Source organism: Poeciliopsis prolifica, unplaced genomic scaffold (genome assembly GCF_027474105.1).
Source record: "Poeciliopsis prolifica strain line A6 unplaced genomic scaffold, Auburn_PproV2 SCAFFOLD026, whole genome shotgun sequence".
Classification (NCBI taxonomy): domain Eukaryota; kingdom Metazoa; phylum Chordata; class Actinopteri; order Cyprinodontiformes; family Poeciliidae; genus Poeciliopsis; species Poeciliopsis prolifica.
Window position 1 is genome coordinate 124,383 of NW_026562401.1, and position 15,227 is coordinate 139,609.

Consider the following 15,227-nt stretch of genomic DNA (forward strand, 5'->3'; position numbering starts at 1 on the left):
ACCATGTTGGTGCTTCTTCCAACTCAAATAATTTTTTTCTAATTCAAGTGTGACCTTAGATTTTTGAAGATGCTTATCGGCAGGTGGTGTTTGCTCATGCGGGGTCTGGTGAAACATTGATGGGGTTTGTACTAATGGCTGCCCACAAAAGTCAGGGTCATTCATGTTGGACGCAGCTATAAATGCTTGTGTAGCACAAAGTTACCAGATAGGGTAGACTTGTTGAGCCACAGTTATGTTCTTGCTTGTTAGTTGTTTTGCCCTGGTGGCTTCCACACTGGGTGAGTGTTCATTTCATGCTTTCATCTCCAGGCAAACCATAAAAGAATTGCAGTAAAAACATTGCCTAAGAATTATTGACATTTCACATTTTAATTGGATTGTGACTACATATGCACTGATTACACTGTAATGTAACTGAGCATAGCCATTGCAATTAGGAACAAGAATGATGTTGGATTTAATCTTTGGGCCTCAGGGTGTGGAGTGCCTACTATTAAGCCCAAGGTGAGTGGATACAACAAGATTATTAATGGCGAGATGCAGTGTCCGGTTCCTGGCCCTGGCAAGTTTCTCTTCAGGTAGGTCGCTCAGTCTTCTGAAATTCTCCAGTTCTGTTGAATCATGCAAAAACAAAATCCTCAGGCAAAGAAAATCTCTTGAAGAGACATTGTTCCAAACTTAGGACAAAAGAGGGTTTCACTTCTGTGGGGGATCACTGATCAACAAGGACTGGGTTGTCACAGCTGCTCATTGCCAAGTGTGGTAAGTCGCTGCATGTGTCCCATTGAAAACATTTGAAAAGAGTTTACTAAAAGTAAATAATTAATAAGATGGCGTTTCATTTTGGTAGGCCGTCAACCACCGTGTGATCCTGGGTGAGCACGATAGGCTGTCCAACAGCGAGCCCATTCAGATCAGGACCATTTCTAAGGTAAGGACAATCATTCAAAAAAAAAAAAATCTGTTTTCTAAAACATGAGCTTTTTATCTGTGTGACAGATATTTCAACTTTTTTAAAAAATAATTTGACATTTCTTCACCTCTATGTACAGGTCATCACCCACCCTTCCTTCAACTCAAAACTTTAACTTTGACATCCAACTTCTGAAGCTCTCCCCAGCAGAGTTCAACTCCCGCGTGTCTCCAGTGTGCTTGGTCTCCTCCAGGAGCAGAATCACCTCTGGAACCAAATGTGTCACCACTGGATGGGGCATGACAGCAACATCCTGTGAGTGAGCCTCTTTACATGTCTAATCAGGATTGTTTTACAAGCATCAAAGCTGGAAAATCTTATATTAAAAAAAGCCCTGTAATGGATTTGGAGTGGTTGTGTGTTGTTTTTTTTTTTTCTGTCTTCTCAGTCATTGCTCTGCCTGCAGACCGCTCTGCCTGTGCTCAGCACTGCTCAGTGCAAACGTTTCTGGGGTGCCAGAAGAATCACTGATGCCATGTTCTGTGCTGGTGGTTCTAAAATGACTTCCTGCATGGTAATGTGCAATTCAATGGTTAAAAACATACAAGCTTAAAATGACTACTGAATAATATGTTTTCAAAATACATTTGTAATGTGTGAAATGTGAAATTAAATATGCTCTTTTAAAAACTTTGTGAAAAATCCTCTTTAAATGTGAGTGTGATTGTGTATATCATAAGAGTCACCAACTGTCCTATTGCTACATTTTTTCCTGTTTTGAAAATCAGCCTGCACAGAGCTCACAGAAAGGCAGAACACAGATAGTGTATGAATGCAAGTTCATCCATCTTAAGTTAATCTTGCAAACTATTTGCCTTGTTTCAGGGTGACTCTGGTGGCCCACTGGTGTGTGAAAGCAAAGGTGTGTGGTCTCTTGTGGGTACTGTGTCTTGGGGCACCTTCGACTGCAATGTGTACAGCCCAGAGTGTATGTCAACATGGCCTACCTGCGCAGCTGGATCGACCAGACCCTTGCTAAAAACTAATCAGAAAAACACTAATGGAAACATGTTTTCTCAAGAAATAAGCAATAAAATCTTGAAGACTTTGAAGAGTTGCTTGTGTCATGTTCTTAATAAGATGTGTATGCATGCATGGTGTGTGTTTGTGTGGCCTTGAATTTGATGCGTTGTAACGACCATTTTCCTAACTCATGCTACGTTGTGGGGACTGACTGGTTATGGATAAGGTTCAGGACTAAAGTGTGAATTGAGTTCACACTGGTTATGGTTAGATTTAGCATAAGTGTTAGAATAACCTACAAAAATGAATGAAAATGAATGGAGGCCACTGCAAAGTCCTTGTGAAAGTAGAAAAACGTGTATGTGCGTGGGTGCGTGTGTGTTTGCGTGTTCATGTGTGTGTATCTGTGTGCATATGTGCAATTTCAGAATATATATTGACATGAGGTCAACAAAAACTTCTGATGGTAAAGGAAAAACCACAATGTCTTCAATTTAATTTAAGCTTTAAAGGTTTGAAAACATTTAGTTTTAAGATAAGTAAGTATAGAAATTTTTTTTTTCACGGATCCAGAGATAAAAACAAAATATGCATAATGCTCTTAGCAGTAGATGTGTTTTTAGGAACTTGTGATCATTGGTAATGAAGTCAGCAAAAGCATTTGTAAAATTAGAATATGATCCAGATAAATCCAGTATACAATAGTACCGTTGTTAAAGCTCCAATACTTAAAATAAACACAGCGTAATCATTCCTGTTGCACAACACACATATGGTCTTTCAGATATGTTATCTGATGTGGTGACTCTGGTGACCCCGGTGTGCTTTCACACACCTAAAGCTTTGTGTGTCTCTCCAGTGAGTTTGAACGTCTCCATAAGTGTCAGTCAGTCGCCCATAGTAAGATCTACAACGACTAATGGGTACAATAAAGTTTTGATAAATATTGTTTTGCTGTGTCATGTTTGCCAATTAAATATTTATCTCCAATTTGAATATTTAGTTTAGAATGTAAAACTATTTAGCGGCAACCTATATTTGGAAATAACATGGTGGAAATATAAATTAATATAAATGAAGCTCCAATGTTTTTCATTTATGACATATAAGTAACCAAATTATTGATTATTATTTTACAGTTTTGACTGTGTAACTTTACAAATGGTACCCCACAGTACTATGAAAAGTTATTTACCTCCCCTCACAACTTTCTGCTGTTTCTGCCTTTTTCTCTGCATCAGATCAGGCGAATGGGTAAATAAAATCCATGTTTCAACCGGTGAGTTTATTAAAAAGGGAAATAAAAAACCTATCCAAACCCACCCAGCCCTCTGTCAAAAGTAAGAGTTGAATTAGGTAATTAAATTATTAACTATATTAAAAATATAGTTGTATACTTACATGTAGTAAAAAATAATCCAAAAACACCAGGAACTCGACCTATGAATCGACTGAAATAGATTTTAATGTCCAAGTGAAAGCCCAGAGTCCAGCCCAATTGAAATGATGAAGCTTGACCCCCAAAACTGCATTATGAATTCATTTGTGTTAACTTTGATATTAAAATTACTTTATTTGAAGAACTCTAGGGTGGAAAAACAGCAAGAACAGGATGAATCTGTAAGAAGATAAACACGTTTTTAATTGCACTGTGCCTCAGGGTTGAACGTGTTCACTGATCCAATAAACATCAATACCTTGTTTTAGGTTACGAAGGGGAAAGAGCCATGACCAAAGATAATAATATCTTGGGGAAAATTTGAATTGACTGGTATTCCGCCTGCTCCCAGAGGAGTCCCTCAGATCGAAGTGACCTTTGACATTGATGCCAACGGCATTCTCAATGTGTCTGCAGTGGACAAAAGCACCGGAAAGGAGAACAAGATCACCATCACTAATGACAAAGGTTGGAGCACATATTACAGGGCAAAGATTGTTCATCAGAGAAGGTTTTAAAGTGACTGACGCAAGCTTTATGTTTCATTCTTCCTCAGGTCGACTGAGCAAGGAAGACATTGAGCGCATGGTGCAAGAAGCAGAACAGTTCAGATCTGAAGATGAAGCCCAGAGAGACAAGATCACTGCCAAAAATTCTCTTGAGTCTCTTTCCTTCAACATGAAGAGCACAGTGGAGGACGAGAAGCTCCAAGAAAAGATCAGTCCTGAGGACAAAAAGACCATCACAGATAAGTGTAACGAAGTAATCGCCTGGCTGGACAGGAACCAGGTAAGATATCCGTAAATTAAAAATGCTTTCATCATTATCCGAGAACAAGAGCTTCATGTTTGAAAAAGTTGTGAAATCACAGATGTTTAGCAGAGAAACTGTGATAGACATTTTTCCAGTTCCTTATTGTGTTTTTACTTTTATAGCTCTTACACAACAATTATCTGCTTCTTTGTTTTTTTACATAGACAGCTGAGAAGGAAGAGTATGAGCACCAACAGAAAGAGCTGGAGAAAATTTGCAACCCAATAATCTCTAAGCTGTACCAGGGGGGAATGCCAGGAGGAATGCCAGGAGGAAAGGAGGGATGATGGGAGGAATGCCAGGAGGAATGCCAGGAGGAATGCCAGGAGGAATGCCAGGAGGAATGCCAGGAGGAATGCCAGGAGGAATGCCAGGAGGAATGCCAGGAGGAATGCCAGGAGGAATGCCAGGAGGAATGCAGGAGGAATGCAGGAGGAATGCCAGAGGCTTCCTTGGCGAGCCGGAGCTGGTTCTTCCTCTGGCCCAACCATTGAGGAAGTCGACTAAATATGAGCAATAAGCACAACAGTTACTTATCTTAGCTTGATTACATGTACTGGCTGTTCAAACCATGCATTTTGTGGCAAATGGGCACACCATAAAAATTCAACTATATTTGCTCTACAGCATTACTCTTAGTGTAATGAGCTATTGCTGAAATAGCAACAGGCTCCTTCTTGCCAGAAAGAGTCTGGGTCTCTGAACTTTGTCCCTTTCAGACATAATTGCAAATCTTTATAGAGATGTTTTAGAGGCCAGCACAAATACGTTTGTACACACCTGTGAAGTAAATAGTAAAGTATGTATGGTTCTCAACACTTTTGGCAAATGTGAAGCAGACCCCTGAATTAAAGTTTGCCCAACCATATTTCAATGCAAGAGCTTTTTTGTGATATCACTATTCAAGCTTTGTAAATTCAGAGACATTTCAGATTTTTTTCAGAAGAGCTCAAGCTTGGCTCCATTGGATGGACAGTCTTTGTAAACAACATATTCTAATTCTAATCAGAAGAAAATCACAATCACAATTAAATTTGACCTATTCCATTCAGACACATGTGCTTTCATTTAAACCGCTCCATTTTCAGCTCTGTATGTATGTTTCTGGTCATCGTCTTGCTGTAAAGTGACCTTCAACCCCAGTTTTAAATTTTACAGGAGTCCTTCCAACATTGCCTTGTATTTAAGAACACAATCCATCAACTCTGTCCACTTTCCAATCCCTACAAAGAAAAGCCTCCCCGCTGCACAAACTTACCACCAGCATCACCATAAGGCAAAAGGTTGAATTTTTGGTCTGATGTGACCAGAGTACCTTCTACCACATATTGAACTTGTTGCAAATTGCACAGACAACTGAGAAAAAATGTTCACTTTTGAATAGTCAAACATTTCAGACAGTCATTCAGATGAGTTAAACAGTGAGACAAAACATGTTTAAAGCTGGTGGCATTTCTGCTGTCAAAGGCTAAACTCTTGCAATAAACATCTACGCATCTTTATCCCTGACTGTCTGCTGTGTTCATTGACCTTCATTATGCCGTTTGTGTTGTTAAACAAACCTCTGAGAAATTCATACAGCTGCATTTATACTAAGCTCAAATCACTTGGGTAGAGTGTGTTTACTAATTAGTTTCAGTGGATTTGGTTGAACCCCAGTCCAACCAATCTGCATGCCACACTTTGCTTTTTTTCAGATTTTGATGTTGGAAAAAGATTAGGTATTTCCTCCTTCCTATTGACAATTGTGTGTCATTAAAGGCAAAACTGCAGTGAAATGAACTCAGGCTTGAGGTGTGTTCAGTCTTCAGCGTTTGATTGTATAAATCATTAAGGTTTACTTTAAATAACTCTCCAACATAGTAATAGGTTAATGACAAGGCATGCAATATGGCAACTATTACCAATCTGACAGACTCTTCCTTAAATATAACCACATTTTGATCAGCATAATTTTAATGTGTATCAACTTACCTCACAGGAAATGCAAGAAAAGGTGTTAAAAACAGCTCCTGAGTAGGAGAAGTAAGAGTTTATCAACAGAATGTGTTGTCTGTTCTTCATGCATGCATCAAGCTTCACTTACTGAATCATTTTTAATAGCAACAGCAAAGGAAAACCATGTTGGTGCTTCTTCCAACTCAAATAATTTTTTTCTAATTCAAGTGTGACCTTAGATTGTTGAAGATGCTTATTGGCAGGTGGTGTTTGCTCATGCGGGGTCTGGTGAAACATTGATGCGGTTTGTACTAATGGCTGCCCACAAAAGTCAGGGTCATTCATGTTGGACGCAGCTATAAATGCTTGTGTAGCACAAAGTTACCAGATAAGGTAGACTTGTTGAGCCACAGTTATGTTCTTGCTTGTTAGTTGTTTTGCCCTGGTGGCTTCCACACTGGGTGAGTGTTCATTTCATGCTTTCATCTCCAGGCAAACCATAAAAGAATTGCAGTAAAAACATTGCCTAAGAATTATTGACATTTCACATTTTAATTGGATTGTGACTACATATGCACTGATTACACTGTAATGTAACTGAGCATAGCCATTGCAATTAGGAACAAGAATGATGTTGGATTTAATCTTTGGGCCTCAGGGTGTGGAGTGCCTACTATTAAGCCCAAGGTGAGTGGATACAACAAGATTATTAATGGCGAGAATGCAGTGTCCGGTTCCTGGCCCTGGCAAGTTTCTCTTCAGGTAGGTCGCTCAGTCTTCTGAAATTCTCCAGTTCTGTTGAATCATGCAAAAACAAAATCCTCAGGCAAAGAAAATCTCTTGAAGAGACATTGTTCCAAACTTAGGACAAAAGAGGGTTTCACTTCTGTGGGGGATCACTGATCAACAAGGACTGGGTTGTCACAGCTGCTCATTGCCAAGTGTGGTAAGTCGCTGCATGTGTCCCATTGAAAACATTTGAAAAGAGTTTACTAAAAGTAAATAATTAATAAGATGGCGTTTCATTTTGGTAGGCCGTCAGACCACCGTGTGATCCTGGGTGAGCACGATAGGCTGTCCAACAGCGAGCCCATTCAGATCAGGACCATTTCTAAGGTAAGGACAATCATTCAAAAAAAAAAAAAAAAATCTGTTTTCTAAAACATGAGCTTTTTATCTGTGTGACAGATATTTCAACTTTTTTAAAAAATAATTTGACATTTCTTCACCTCTATGTACAGGTCATCACCCACCCTTCCTTCAACTCAAAAACCCTTAACTTTGACATCCAACTTCTGAAGCTCTCCTCCCCAGCAGTGTTCGACTCCCGCGTGTCTCCAGTGTGCTTGGTCTCCTCCAGGAGCAGAATCACCTCTGGAACCAAATGTGTCACCACTGGATGGGGCATGACAGCAACATCCTGTGAGTGAGCCTCTTTACATGTCTAATCAGGATTGTTTTACAAGCATCAAAGCTGGAAAATCTTATATTAAAAAAAGCCCTGTAATGGATTTGGAGTGGTTGTGTTTTTTTTTTTTTTTCTGTCTTCTCAGTAATTGCTCGTTATCTGCAGCAGACCGCTCTGCCTGTGCTCAGCACTGCTCAGTGCAGAATTTTCTGGGGTGACAGTTCGATCACTGATGCCATGTTCTGTGCTGGTGGTTCTAAAATGACTTCCTGCATGGTAATGTGCAATTCAATGGTTAAAAACATACAAGCTTAAAATGACTACTGAATAATATGTTTTCAAAATACATTTGTAATGTGTGAAATGTGAAATTAAATATGCTCTTTTAAAAACTTTGTGAAAAATCCTCTTTAAATGTGAGTGTGATTGTGTATATCATAAGAGTCACCAACTGTCCTATTGCTACATTTTTTCCTGTTTTGAAAATCAGCCTGCACAGAGCTCACAGAAGGCAGAACACAGATAGTGTATGAATGCAAGTTCATCCATCTTAAGTTAATCTTGCAAACTATTTGCCTTGTTTCAGGGTGACTCTGGTGGCCCACTGGTGTGTGAAAGCAAAGGTCTGTGGTCTCTTGTGGGTACTGTGTCTTGGGGCACCACCGACTGCAATGTGTACAGCCCAGCAGTGTATGTCAACATGGCCTACCTGCGCAGCTGGATCGACCAGACCCTTGCTGAAAACTAATCAGAAAAACACTAATGGAAACATGTGTTTTCTCAAGAAATAAGCAATAAAATCTTGAAGACTTTGAAGAGTTGCTTGTGTCATGTTCTTAAATAAGATGTGTATGCATGCATGGTGTGTGTTTGTGTGGCCTTGAATTTGATGCGTTGTAACGACCATTTTCCTAACTCATGCTACGTTGTGGGGACTGACTGGTTATGGATAAGGTTCAGGACTAAAGTGTGAATTGAGTTCACACTGGTTATGGTTAGATTTAGCATAAGTGTTAGAATAACCTACAAAAATGAATGAAAATGAATGGAGGCCACTGCAAAGTCCTTGTGAAAGTAGAAAAACGTGTATGTGCGTGGGTGCGTGTGTTTGCGTGTTCATGTGTGTGTATCTGTGTGCATATGTGCAATTTCAGAATATATATTGACATGAGGTCAACAAAAACTTCTGATGGTAAAGGAAAAACCACAATGTCTTCAATTTAATTTAAGCTTTAAAGGTTTGAAAACATTTAGTTTTAAGATAAGTAAGTATAGAATTTTTTTTTTCACGGATCCAGAGATAAAAACAAAATATGCATAATGCTCTTAGCAGTAGATGTGTTTTTAGGAACTTGTGATCATTGGTAATGAAGTCAGCAAAAGCATTTGTAAAATTAGAATGTGATCCAGATAAATCCAGTATACCAATAGTACCGTTGTTAAAGCTCCAACTACTTAAAAAAAACACAGCGTAATCATTCCTGTTGCACAACACACATATGGTCTTTCAGATATGTTATCTGATGTGGTGACTCTGGTGACCCTCTGGTGTGCTTTCACACACCTAAAGCTTTGTGTGTCTCTCCAGTGAGTTTGAACGTCTCCATAAGTGTCAGTCAGTCGCCCATAGTAAGATCTACAACGACTAATGGGTACAATAAAGTTTTGCTAAATATTGTTTTGCTGTGTCATGTTTGCCAATTAAATATTTATCTCCAATTTGAATATTTAGTTTAGAATGTAAAACTATTTAGCGGCAACCTATATATTTGGAAATAACATGGTGGAAATATAAATTAATATAAATGAAGCTCCAATGTTTTTCATTTATGACATATAAGTAACCCAAATTATTGATTATTATTTTACAGTTTTGACTGTGTAACTTTACAAATGGTACCCCACAGTACTATGAAAAGTTATTTACCTCCCTCACAACTTTCTGCTGTTTCTGCCTTTTTCTCTGCATCAGATCAGGCGAATGGGTAAATAAAATCCATGTTTCAACCGGTGAGTTTATTAAAAAGGGAAATAAAAAAACCTATCCAAACCCACCCAGCCCTCTGTCAAAAGTAAGAGTTGAATTAGGTAATTAAATTATTAACTATATTAAAAATATAGTTGTATACTTACATGTAGTAAAAAATAATCCAAACCACACCAGGAACTCGACCTATGAATCGACTGAAATAGATTTTAGTGTCCAAGTGAAAGCCCAGAGTCCAGCCCAATTGAATGATGAAGCTTGACCCCCAAAACTGCATTATGAATTCATTTGTGTTAACTTTGATATTAAAATTACTTTATTTGAAGAACTCTAGGGTGGAAAAACAGCAAGAACAGGATGAATCTGTAAGAAGATAAACACGTTTTTAATTGCACTGTGCCTCAGGGTTGAACGTGTTCACTGATCCAATAAACATCAATACCTTGTTTTAGGTTTACGAAGGGGAAAGAGCCATGACCAAAGATAATAATATCTTGGGGAAATTTGAATTGACTGGTATTCCGCCTGCTCCCAGAGGAGTCCCTCAGATCGAAGTGACCTTTGACATTGATGCCAACGGCATTCTCAATGTGTCTGCAGTGGACAAAAGCACCGGAAAGGAGAACAAGATCACCATCACTAATGACAAAGGTTGGAGCACATATTACAGGGCAAAGATTGTTCATCAGAGAAGGTTTTAAAGTGACTGACGCAAGCTTTATGTTTCATTCTTCCTCAGGTCGACTGAGCAAGGAAGACATTGAGCGCATGGTGCAAGAAGCAGAACAGTTCAGATCTGAAGATGAAGCCCAGAGAGACAAGATCACTGCCAAAAATTCTCTTGAGTCTCTGGCCTTCAACATGAAGAGCACAGTGGAGGACGAGAAGCTCCAAGAAAAGATCAGTCCTGAGGACAAAAAGACCATCACAGATAAGTGTAACGAAGTAATCGCCTGGCTGGACAGGAACCAGGTAAGATATCCGTAAATTAAAAATGCTTTCATCATTATCCGAGAACAAGAGCTTCATGTTTGAAAAAGTTGTGAAATCACAGATGTTTAGCAGAGAAACTGTGATAGACATTTTTCCAGTTCCTTATTGTGTTTTTACTTTTATAGCTCTTACACAACAATTATCTGCTTCTTTGTTTTTTACATAGACAGCTGAGAAGGAAGAGTATGAGCACCAACAGAAAGAGCTGGAGAAAATTTGCAACCCAATAATCTCTAAGCTGTACCAGGGGGGAATGCCAGGAGGAATGCCAGGAGGAATGCCAGGAGGAATGCCAGGAGGAATGCCAGGAGGAATGCCAGGAGGAATGCCAGGAGGCTTCCCTGGCGGAGCCGGAGCTGGTTCTTCCTCTGGCCCAACCATTGAGGAAGTCGACTAAATATGAGCAATAAGCACAACAGTTACTTATCTTAGCTTGATTACATGTACTGGCTGTTCAAACCATGCATTTTGTGGCAAATGGGCACACCATAAAAATTCAACTTATATTTGCTCTACAGCATTACTCTTAGTGTAATGAGCTATTGCTGAAATAGCAACAGGCTCCTTCTTGCCAGAAAGAGTCTGGGTCTCTGAACTTTGTCCCTTTCAGACATAATTGCAAATCTTTATAGAGATGTTTTAGAGGCCAGCACAAATACGTTTGTACACACCTGTGAAGTAAATAGTAAAGTATGTATGGTTCTCAACACTTTTGGCAAATGTGAAGCAGACCCTGAATTAAAGTTTGCCCAACCATATTTCAATGCAAGAGCTTTTTTGTGATATCACTATTCAAGCTTTGTAAATTCAGAGACATTTCAGATTTTTTTCAGAAGAGCTCAAGCTTGGCTCCATTGGATGGACAGTCTTTGTAAACAACATATTCTAATTCTAATCAGAAGAAAACCACAATCACAATTAAATTTGACCTATTCCATTCAGACACATGTGCTTTCATTTAAACCGCTCCATTTTCAGCTCTGTATGTATGTTTCTGGTCATCGTCTTGCTGTAAAGTGACCTTCAACCCCAGTTTTAAATTTTACAGGAGTCTTCCAACATTGCCTTGTATTTAAGAACACAATCCATCAACTCTGTCCACTTTCCAATCCCTACAAAGAAAAGCCTCCCCGCTGCACAAACTTACCACCAGCATCACCATAAGGCAAAAGGTTGAATTTTTGGTCTGATGTGACCAGAGTACCTTCTACCACATATTGAACTTGTTGCAAATTGCACAGACAACTGAGAAAAAATGTTCACTTTTGAATAGTCAAACATTTCAGACAGTCATTCAGATGAGTTAAACAGTGAGACAAAACATGTTTAAAGCTGGTGGCATTTCTGCTGTCAAAGGCTAAACTCTTGCAATAAACATCTACGCATCTTTATCCCTGACTGTCTGCTGTGTTCATTGACCTTCATTATGCGTTTGTGTTGTTAAACAAACCTCTGAGAAATTCATACAGCTGCATTTATACTAAGCTCAAATCACTTGGGTAGAGTGTGTTTACTAATTAGTTTCAGTGGATTTGGTTGAACCCCAGTCCAACCAATCTGCATGCCACACTTTGCTTTTTTTCAGATTTTGATGTTGGAAAAAGATTAGGTATTTCCTCCTTCCTATTGACAATTGTGTGTCATTAAAGGCAAAACTGCAGTGAAATGAACTCAGGCTTGAGGTGTGTTCAGTCTTCAGCGTTTGATTGTATAAATCATTAAGGTTTACTTTAAATAACTCCAACATAGTAATAGGTTAATGACAAGGCATGCAATATGGCAACTATATTACCAATCTGACAGACTCTTCCTTAAATATAACCACATTTTGATCAGCATAATTTTAATGTGTATCAACTTACCTCACAGGAAATGCAAGAAAAGGTGTTAAAAACAGCTCCTGAGTAGGAGAAGTAAGAGTTTATCAACAGAATGTGTTGTCTGTTCTTCATGCATGCATCAAGCTTCACTTACTGAATCATTTTTAATAGCAACAGCAAAGGAAAACCATGTTGGTGCTTCTTCCAACTCAAATAATTTTTCTAATTCAAGTGTGACCTTAGATTTTTGAAGATGCTTATTGGCAGGTGGTGTTTGCTCATGCGGGGTCTGGTGAAACATTGATGGGGTTTGTACTAATGGCTGCCCACAAAAGTCAGGGTCATTCATGTTGGACGCAGCTATAAATGCTTGTGTAGCACAAAGTTACCAGATAGGGTAGACTTGTTGAGCCACAGTTATGTTCTTGCTTGTTAGTTGTTTTGCCCTGGTGGCTTCCACACTGGGTGAGTGTTCATTTCATGCTTTCATCTCCAGGCAAACCATAAAAGAATTGCAGTAAAAACATTGCCTAAGAATTATTGACATTTCACATTTTAATTGGATTGTGACTACATATGCACTGATTACACTGTAATGTAACTGAGCATAGCCATTGCAATTAGGAACAAGAATGATGTTGGATTTAATCTTTGGGCCTCAGGGTGTGGAGTGCCTACTATTAAGCCCAAGGTGAGTGGATACAACAAGATTATTAATGGCGAGGATGCAGTGTCCGGTTCCTGGCCCTGGCAAGTTTCTCTTCAGGTAGGTCGCTCAGTCTTCTGAAATTCTCCAGTTCTGTTGAATCATGCAAAAACAAAATCCTCAGGCAAAGAAAATCTCTTGAAGAGACATTGTTCCAAACTTAGGACAAAAGAGGGGTTCACTTCTGTGGGGGATCACTGATCAACAAGGACTGGGTTGTCACAGCTGCTCGTTGCCGAGTGTGGTAAGTCGCTGCATGTGTCCCATTGAAAACATTTGAAAAGAGTTTACTAAAAGTAAATAATTAATGAGATGGCGTTTCATTTTGGTAGGGCGCCATACCTCCGTGTGATCCTGGGTGAGCACGATAGGCTGTCCAACAGCGAGCCCATTCAGATCAGGACCATTTCTAAGGTAAGGACAATCATTCAAAAAAAAAAAAAAAATCTGTTTTCTAAAACATGAGCTTTTTATCTGTGTGACAGATATTTCAACTTTTTAAAAAAATAATTTGACATTTCTTCACCTCTATGTACAGGTCATCACCCACCCTTCCTTCAACTCAAGAAACTTTAACTTTGACATCAAACTTCTGAAGCTCTCCTCCCCAGCAGAGTTCAACTCCCGCGTGTCTCCAGTGTGCTTGGTCTCCTCCTGGAGCAGAATCCCCTCTGGAACCAAATGTGTCACCACTGGATGGGGGAGGACACCAGAATCCTGTGGTTGAGCCTCTTTACATGTCTAATCAGGATTGTTTTACAAGCATCAAAGCTGGAAAATCTTATATTAAAAAAAGCCCTGTAATGGATTTGGATTGGTTGTGGGGTTTTTTTTCTGTCTTCTCAGGCAGTGCTCGTTACCTGCAGCAGACCGCTCTGCCTGTGCTCAGCACTGCTCAGTGCAGAATTTTCTGGGGTGACAGAATGATCACTGATGCCATGTTCTGTGCTGGTGGTTCTAAAATGTCTTCCTGCCAGGTAATGTGCAATTCAATGGTTAAAAACATACAAGCTTAAAATGACTACTGAATAATATGTTTTTAAAATACATTTGTAATGTGTGAAATGTGAAATTAAATATGCTCTTTTAAAAACTTTGTGAAAAATCCTCTTTAAATGTGAGTGTGATTGTGTATATCATAAGAGTCACCAACTGTCCTATTGCTACATTTTTTCCTGTTTTGAAAATCAGCCTGCACAGAGCTCACAGAAGGCAGAACACAGATAATGTATGAATGCAAGTTCATCCATCTTAAGTTAATATTGCAAACTATTTGCCTTGTTTCAGGGTGACACTGGTGGCCCACTGGTGTGTGAAAGCAAAGGTGTGTGGTCTCTTGTGGGTACTGTGTCTTGGGGCACCATCGACTGCAATGTGTACATCCCAGGAGTGTATGTCAACATGGCCTACGTGCGCAGCTGGATCGACCAGACCCTTGCTAAAAACTAATCAGAAAAACACTAATGGAAACATGTGTTTTCTCAAGAAATAAGCAATAAAATCTTGAAGACTTTGAAGACTTGCTTGTGTCATGTTCTTAAATAAGATGTGTATGCATGCATGGTGTGTGTTTGTGTGGCCTTGAATTTGATGCGTTGTAACGACCATTTTCCTAACTCATGCTACGTTGTGGGACTGACTGGTTATGGATAAGGTTCAGGACTAAAGTGTGAATTGAGTTCACACTGGTTATGGTTAGATTTAGCATAAGTGTTAGAATAACCTACAAAAATGAATGAAAATGAATGGAGGCCACTGCAAAGTCCTTGTGAAAGTAGAAAAACGTGTATGCGTGGGTGGGTGCGTGTGTTTGCGTGTTCATGTGTGTGTATCTGTGTGCATATGTGCAATTTCAGAATATATATTGACATGAGGTCAACAAAAACTTCTGATGGTAAAGGAAAAACCACAATGTCTTCAATTTAATTTAAGCTTTAAAGGTTTGAAAACATTTAGTTTTAAGATAAGTAAGTATAGAAATTTTTTTTTCACGGATCCAGAGATAAAAACAAAATATGCATAATGCTCTTAGCAGTAGATGTGTTTTTAGGAACTTGTGATCATTGGTAATGAAGTCAGCAAAAGCATTTGTAAAATTAGAATATGATCCAGATAAATCCAGTATATCAATAGTACCGTTGTTAAAGCTCCAACTACTTAAAATAAACACAGCGTAATCATTCCT

At 39.0% G+C, this 15,227-nt stretch overlaps 3 protein-coding genes and 2 pseudogenes across 3 annotated transcripts; all 5 read left to right on the top strand.

Annotated features, from left to right (window-relative positions):
* Nucleotides 1-235: 235 nt before the first annotated feature.
* Nucleotides 236-1,910, top strand: LOC129371415 (chymotrypsin-like protease CTRL-1; annotated as a pseudogene).
* Nucleotides 1,911-3,645: 1,735 nt separating this feature from the next.
* On the top strand, nt 3,646-4,710 carry LOC129371487 (heat shock cognate 71 kDa protein-like; annotated as a pseudogene).
* A 1,773-nt stretch (nt 4,711-6,483) lies between these two features.
* Nucleotides 6,484-8,352, top strand: LOC129371400 (chymotrypsin-like protease CTRL-1). The gene is made up of 7 exons (XM_055047987.1): nt 6,484-6,589; nt 6,787-6,890; nt 6,995-7,074; nt 7,163-7,244; nt 7,370-7,550; nt 7,682-7,812; nt 8,123-8,352. Exons 1-7 carry the CDS (start codon nt 6,544-6,546, stop codon nt 8,282-8,284), a joined length of 786 nt encoding a protein of 261 aa, XP_054903962.1. The 5' UTR covers nt 6,484-6,543; the 3' UTR covers nt 8,285-8,352.
* Nucleotides 8,353-9,949: 1,597 nt separating this feature from the next.
* LOC129371407 (heat shock cognate 71 kDa protein-like) lies at nt 9,950-11,245 on the top strand. The gene is made up of 3 exons (XM_055047990.1): nt 9,950-10,174; nt 10,263-10,495; nt 10,683-11,245. Exons 1-3 carry the CDS (start codon nt 9,997-9,999, stop codon nt 10,911-10,913), a joined length of 642 nt encoding a protein of 213 aa, XP_054903965.1. The 5' UTR covers nt 9,950-9,996; the 3' UTR covers nt 10,914-11,245.
* Nucleotides 11,246-12,691: 1,446 nt separating this feature from the next.
* LOC129371399 (chymotrypsin-like protease CTRL-1) lies at nt 12,692-14,559 on the top strand. The gene is made up of 7 exons (XM_055047986.1): nt 12,692-12,801; nt 12,999-13,102; nt 13,207-13,286; nt 13,375-13,456; nt 13,581-13,764; nt 13,889-14,019; nt 14,330-14,559. Exons 1-7 carry the CDS (start codon nt 12,756-12,758, stop codon nt 14,489-14,491), a joined length of 789 nt encoding a protein of 262 aa, XP_054903961.1. The 5' UTR covers nt 12,692-12,755; the 3' UTR covers nt 14,492-14,559.
* Nucleotides 14,560-15,227: the final 668 nt, after the last annotated feature.

What these genes read in the sequence shown, in the direction of transcription:
- LOC129371400 (XM_055047987.1), top strand. Translation starts at nt 6,544, where the DNA reads ATGTTCTTGCTTGTTAGTTGTTTTGCCCTGGTGGCTTCCACACTGG. An exon ending in GCTGCTCATTGCCAAGTGTG is followed by an intron (nt 7,075 to 7,162) that starts GTAAGTCGCTGC and finishes TCATTTTGGTAG; the next exon opens with GCCGTCAGACCACCGTGTGA. An exon ending in AGATCAGGACCATTTCTAAG is followed by an intron (nt 7,245 to 7,369) that starts GTAAGGACAATC and finishes CTCTATGTACAG; the next exon opens with GTCATCACCCACCCTTCCTT.
- LOC129371407 (XM_055047990.1), top strand. Translation starts at nt 9,997, where the DNA reads ATGACCAAAGATAATAATATCTTGGGGAAATTTGAATTGACTGGTATT. An exon ending in CACCATCACTAATGACAAAG is followed by an intron (nt 10,175 to 10,262) that starts GTTGGAGCACAT and finishes ATTCTTCCTCAG; the next exon opens with GTCGACTGAGCAAGGAAGAC. An exon ending in CCTGGCTGGACAGGAACCAG is followed by an intron (nt 10,496 to 10,682) that starts GTAAGATATCCG and finishes TTTTTTACATAG; the next exon opens with ACAGCTGAGAAGGAAGAGTA.
- LOC129371399 (XM_055047986.1), top strand. Translation starts at nt 12,756, where the DNA reads ATGTTCTTGCTTGTTAGTTGTTTTGCCCTGGTGGCTTCCACACTGG. An exon ending in GCTGCTCGTTGCCGAGTGTG is followed by an intron (nt 13,287 to 13,374) that starts GTAAGTCGCTGC and finishes TCATTTTGGTAG; the next exon opens with GGCGCCATACCTCCGTGTGA. An exon ending in CTAAAATGTCTTCCTGCCAG is followed by an intron (nt 14,020 to 14,329) that starts GTAATGTGCAAT and finishes GCCTTGTTTCAG; the next exon opens with GGTGACACTGGTGGCCCACT.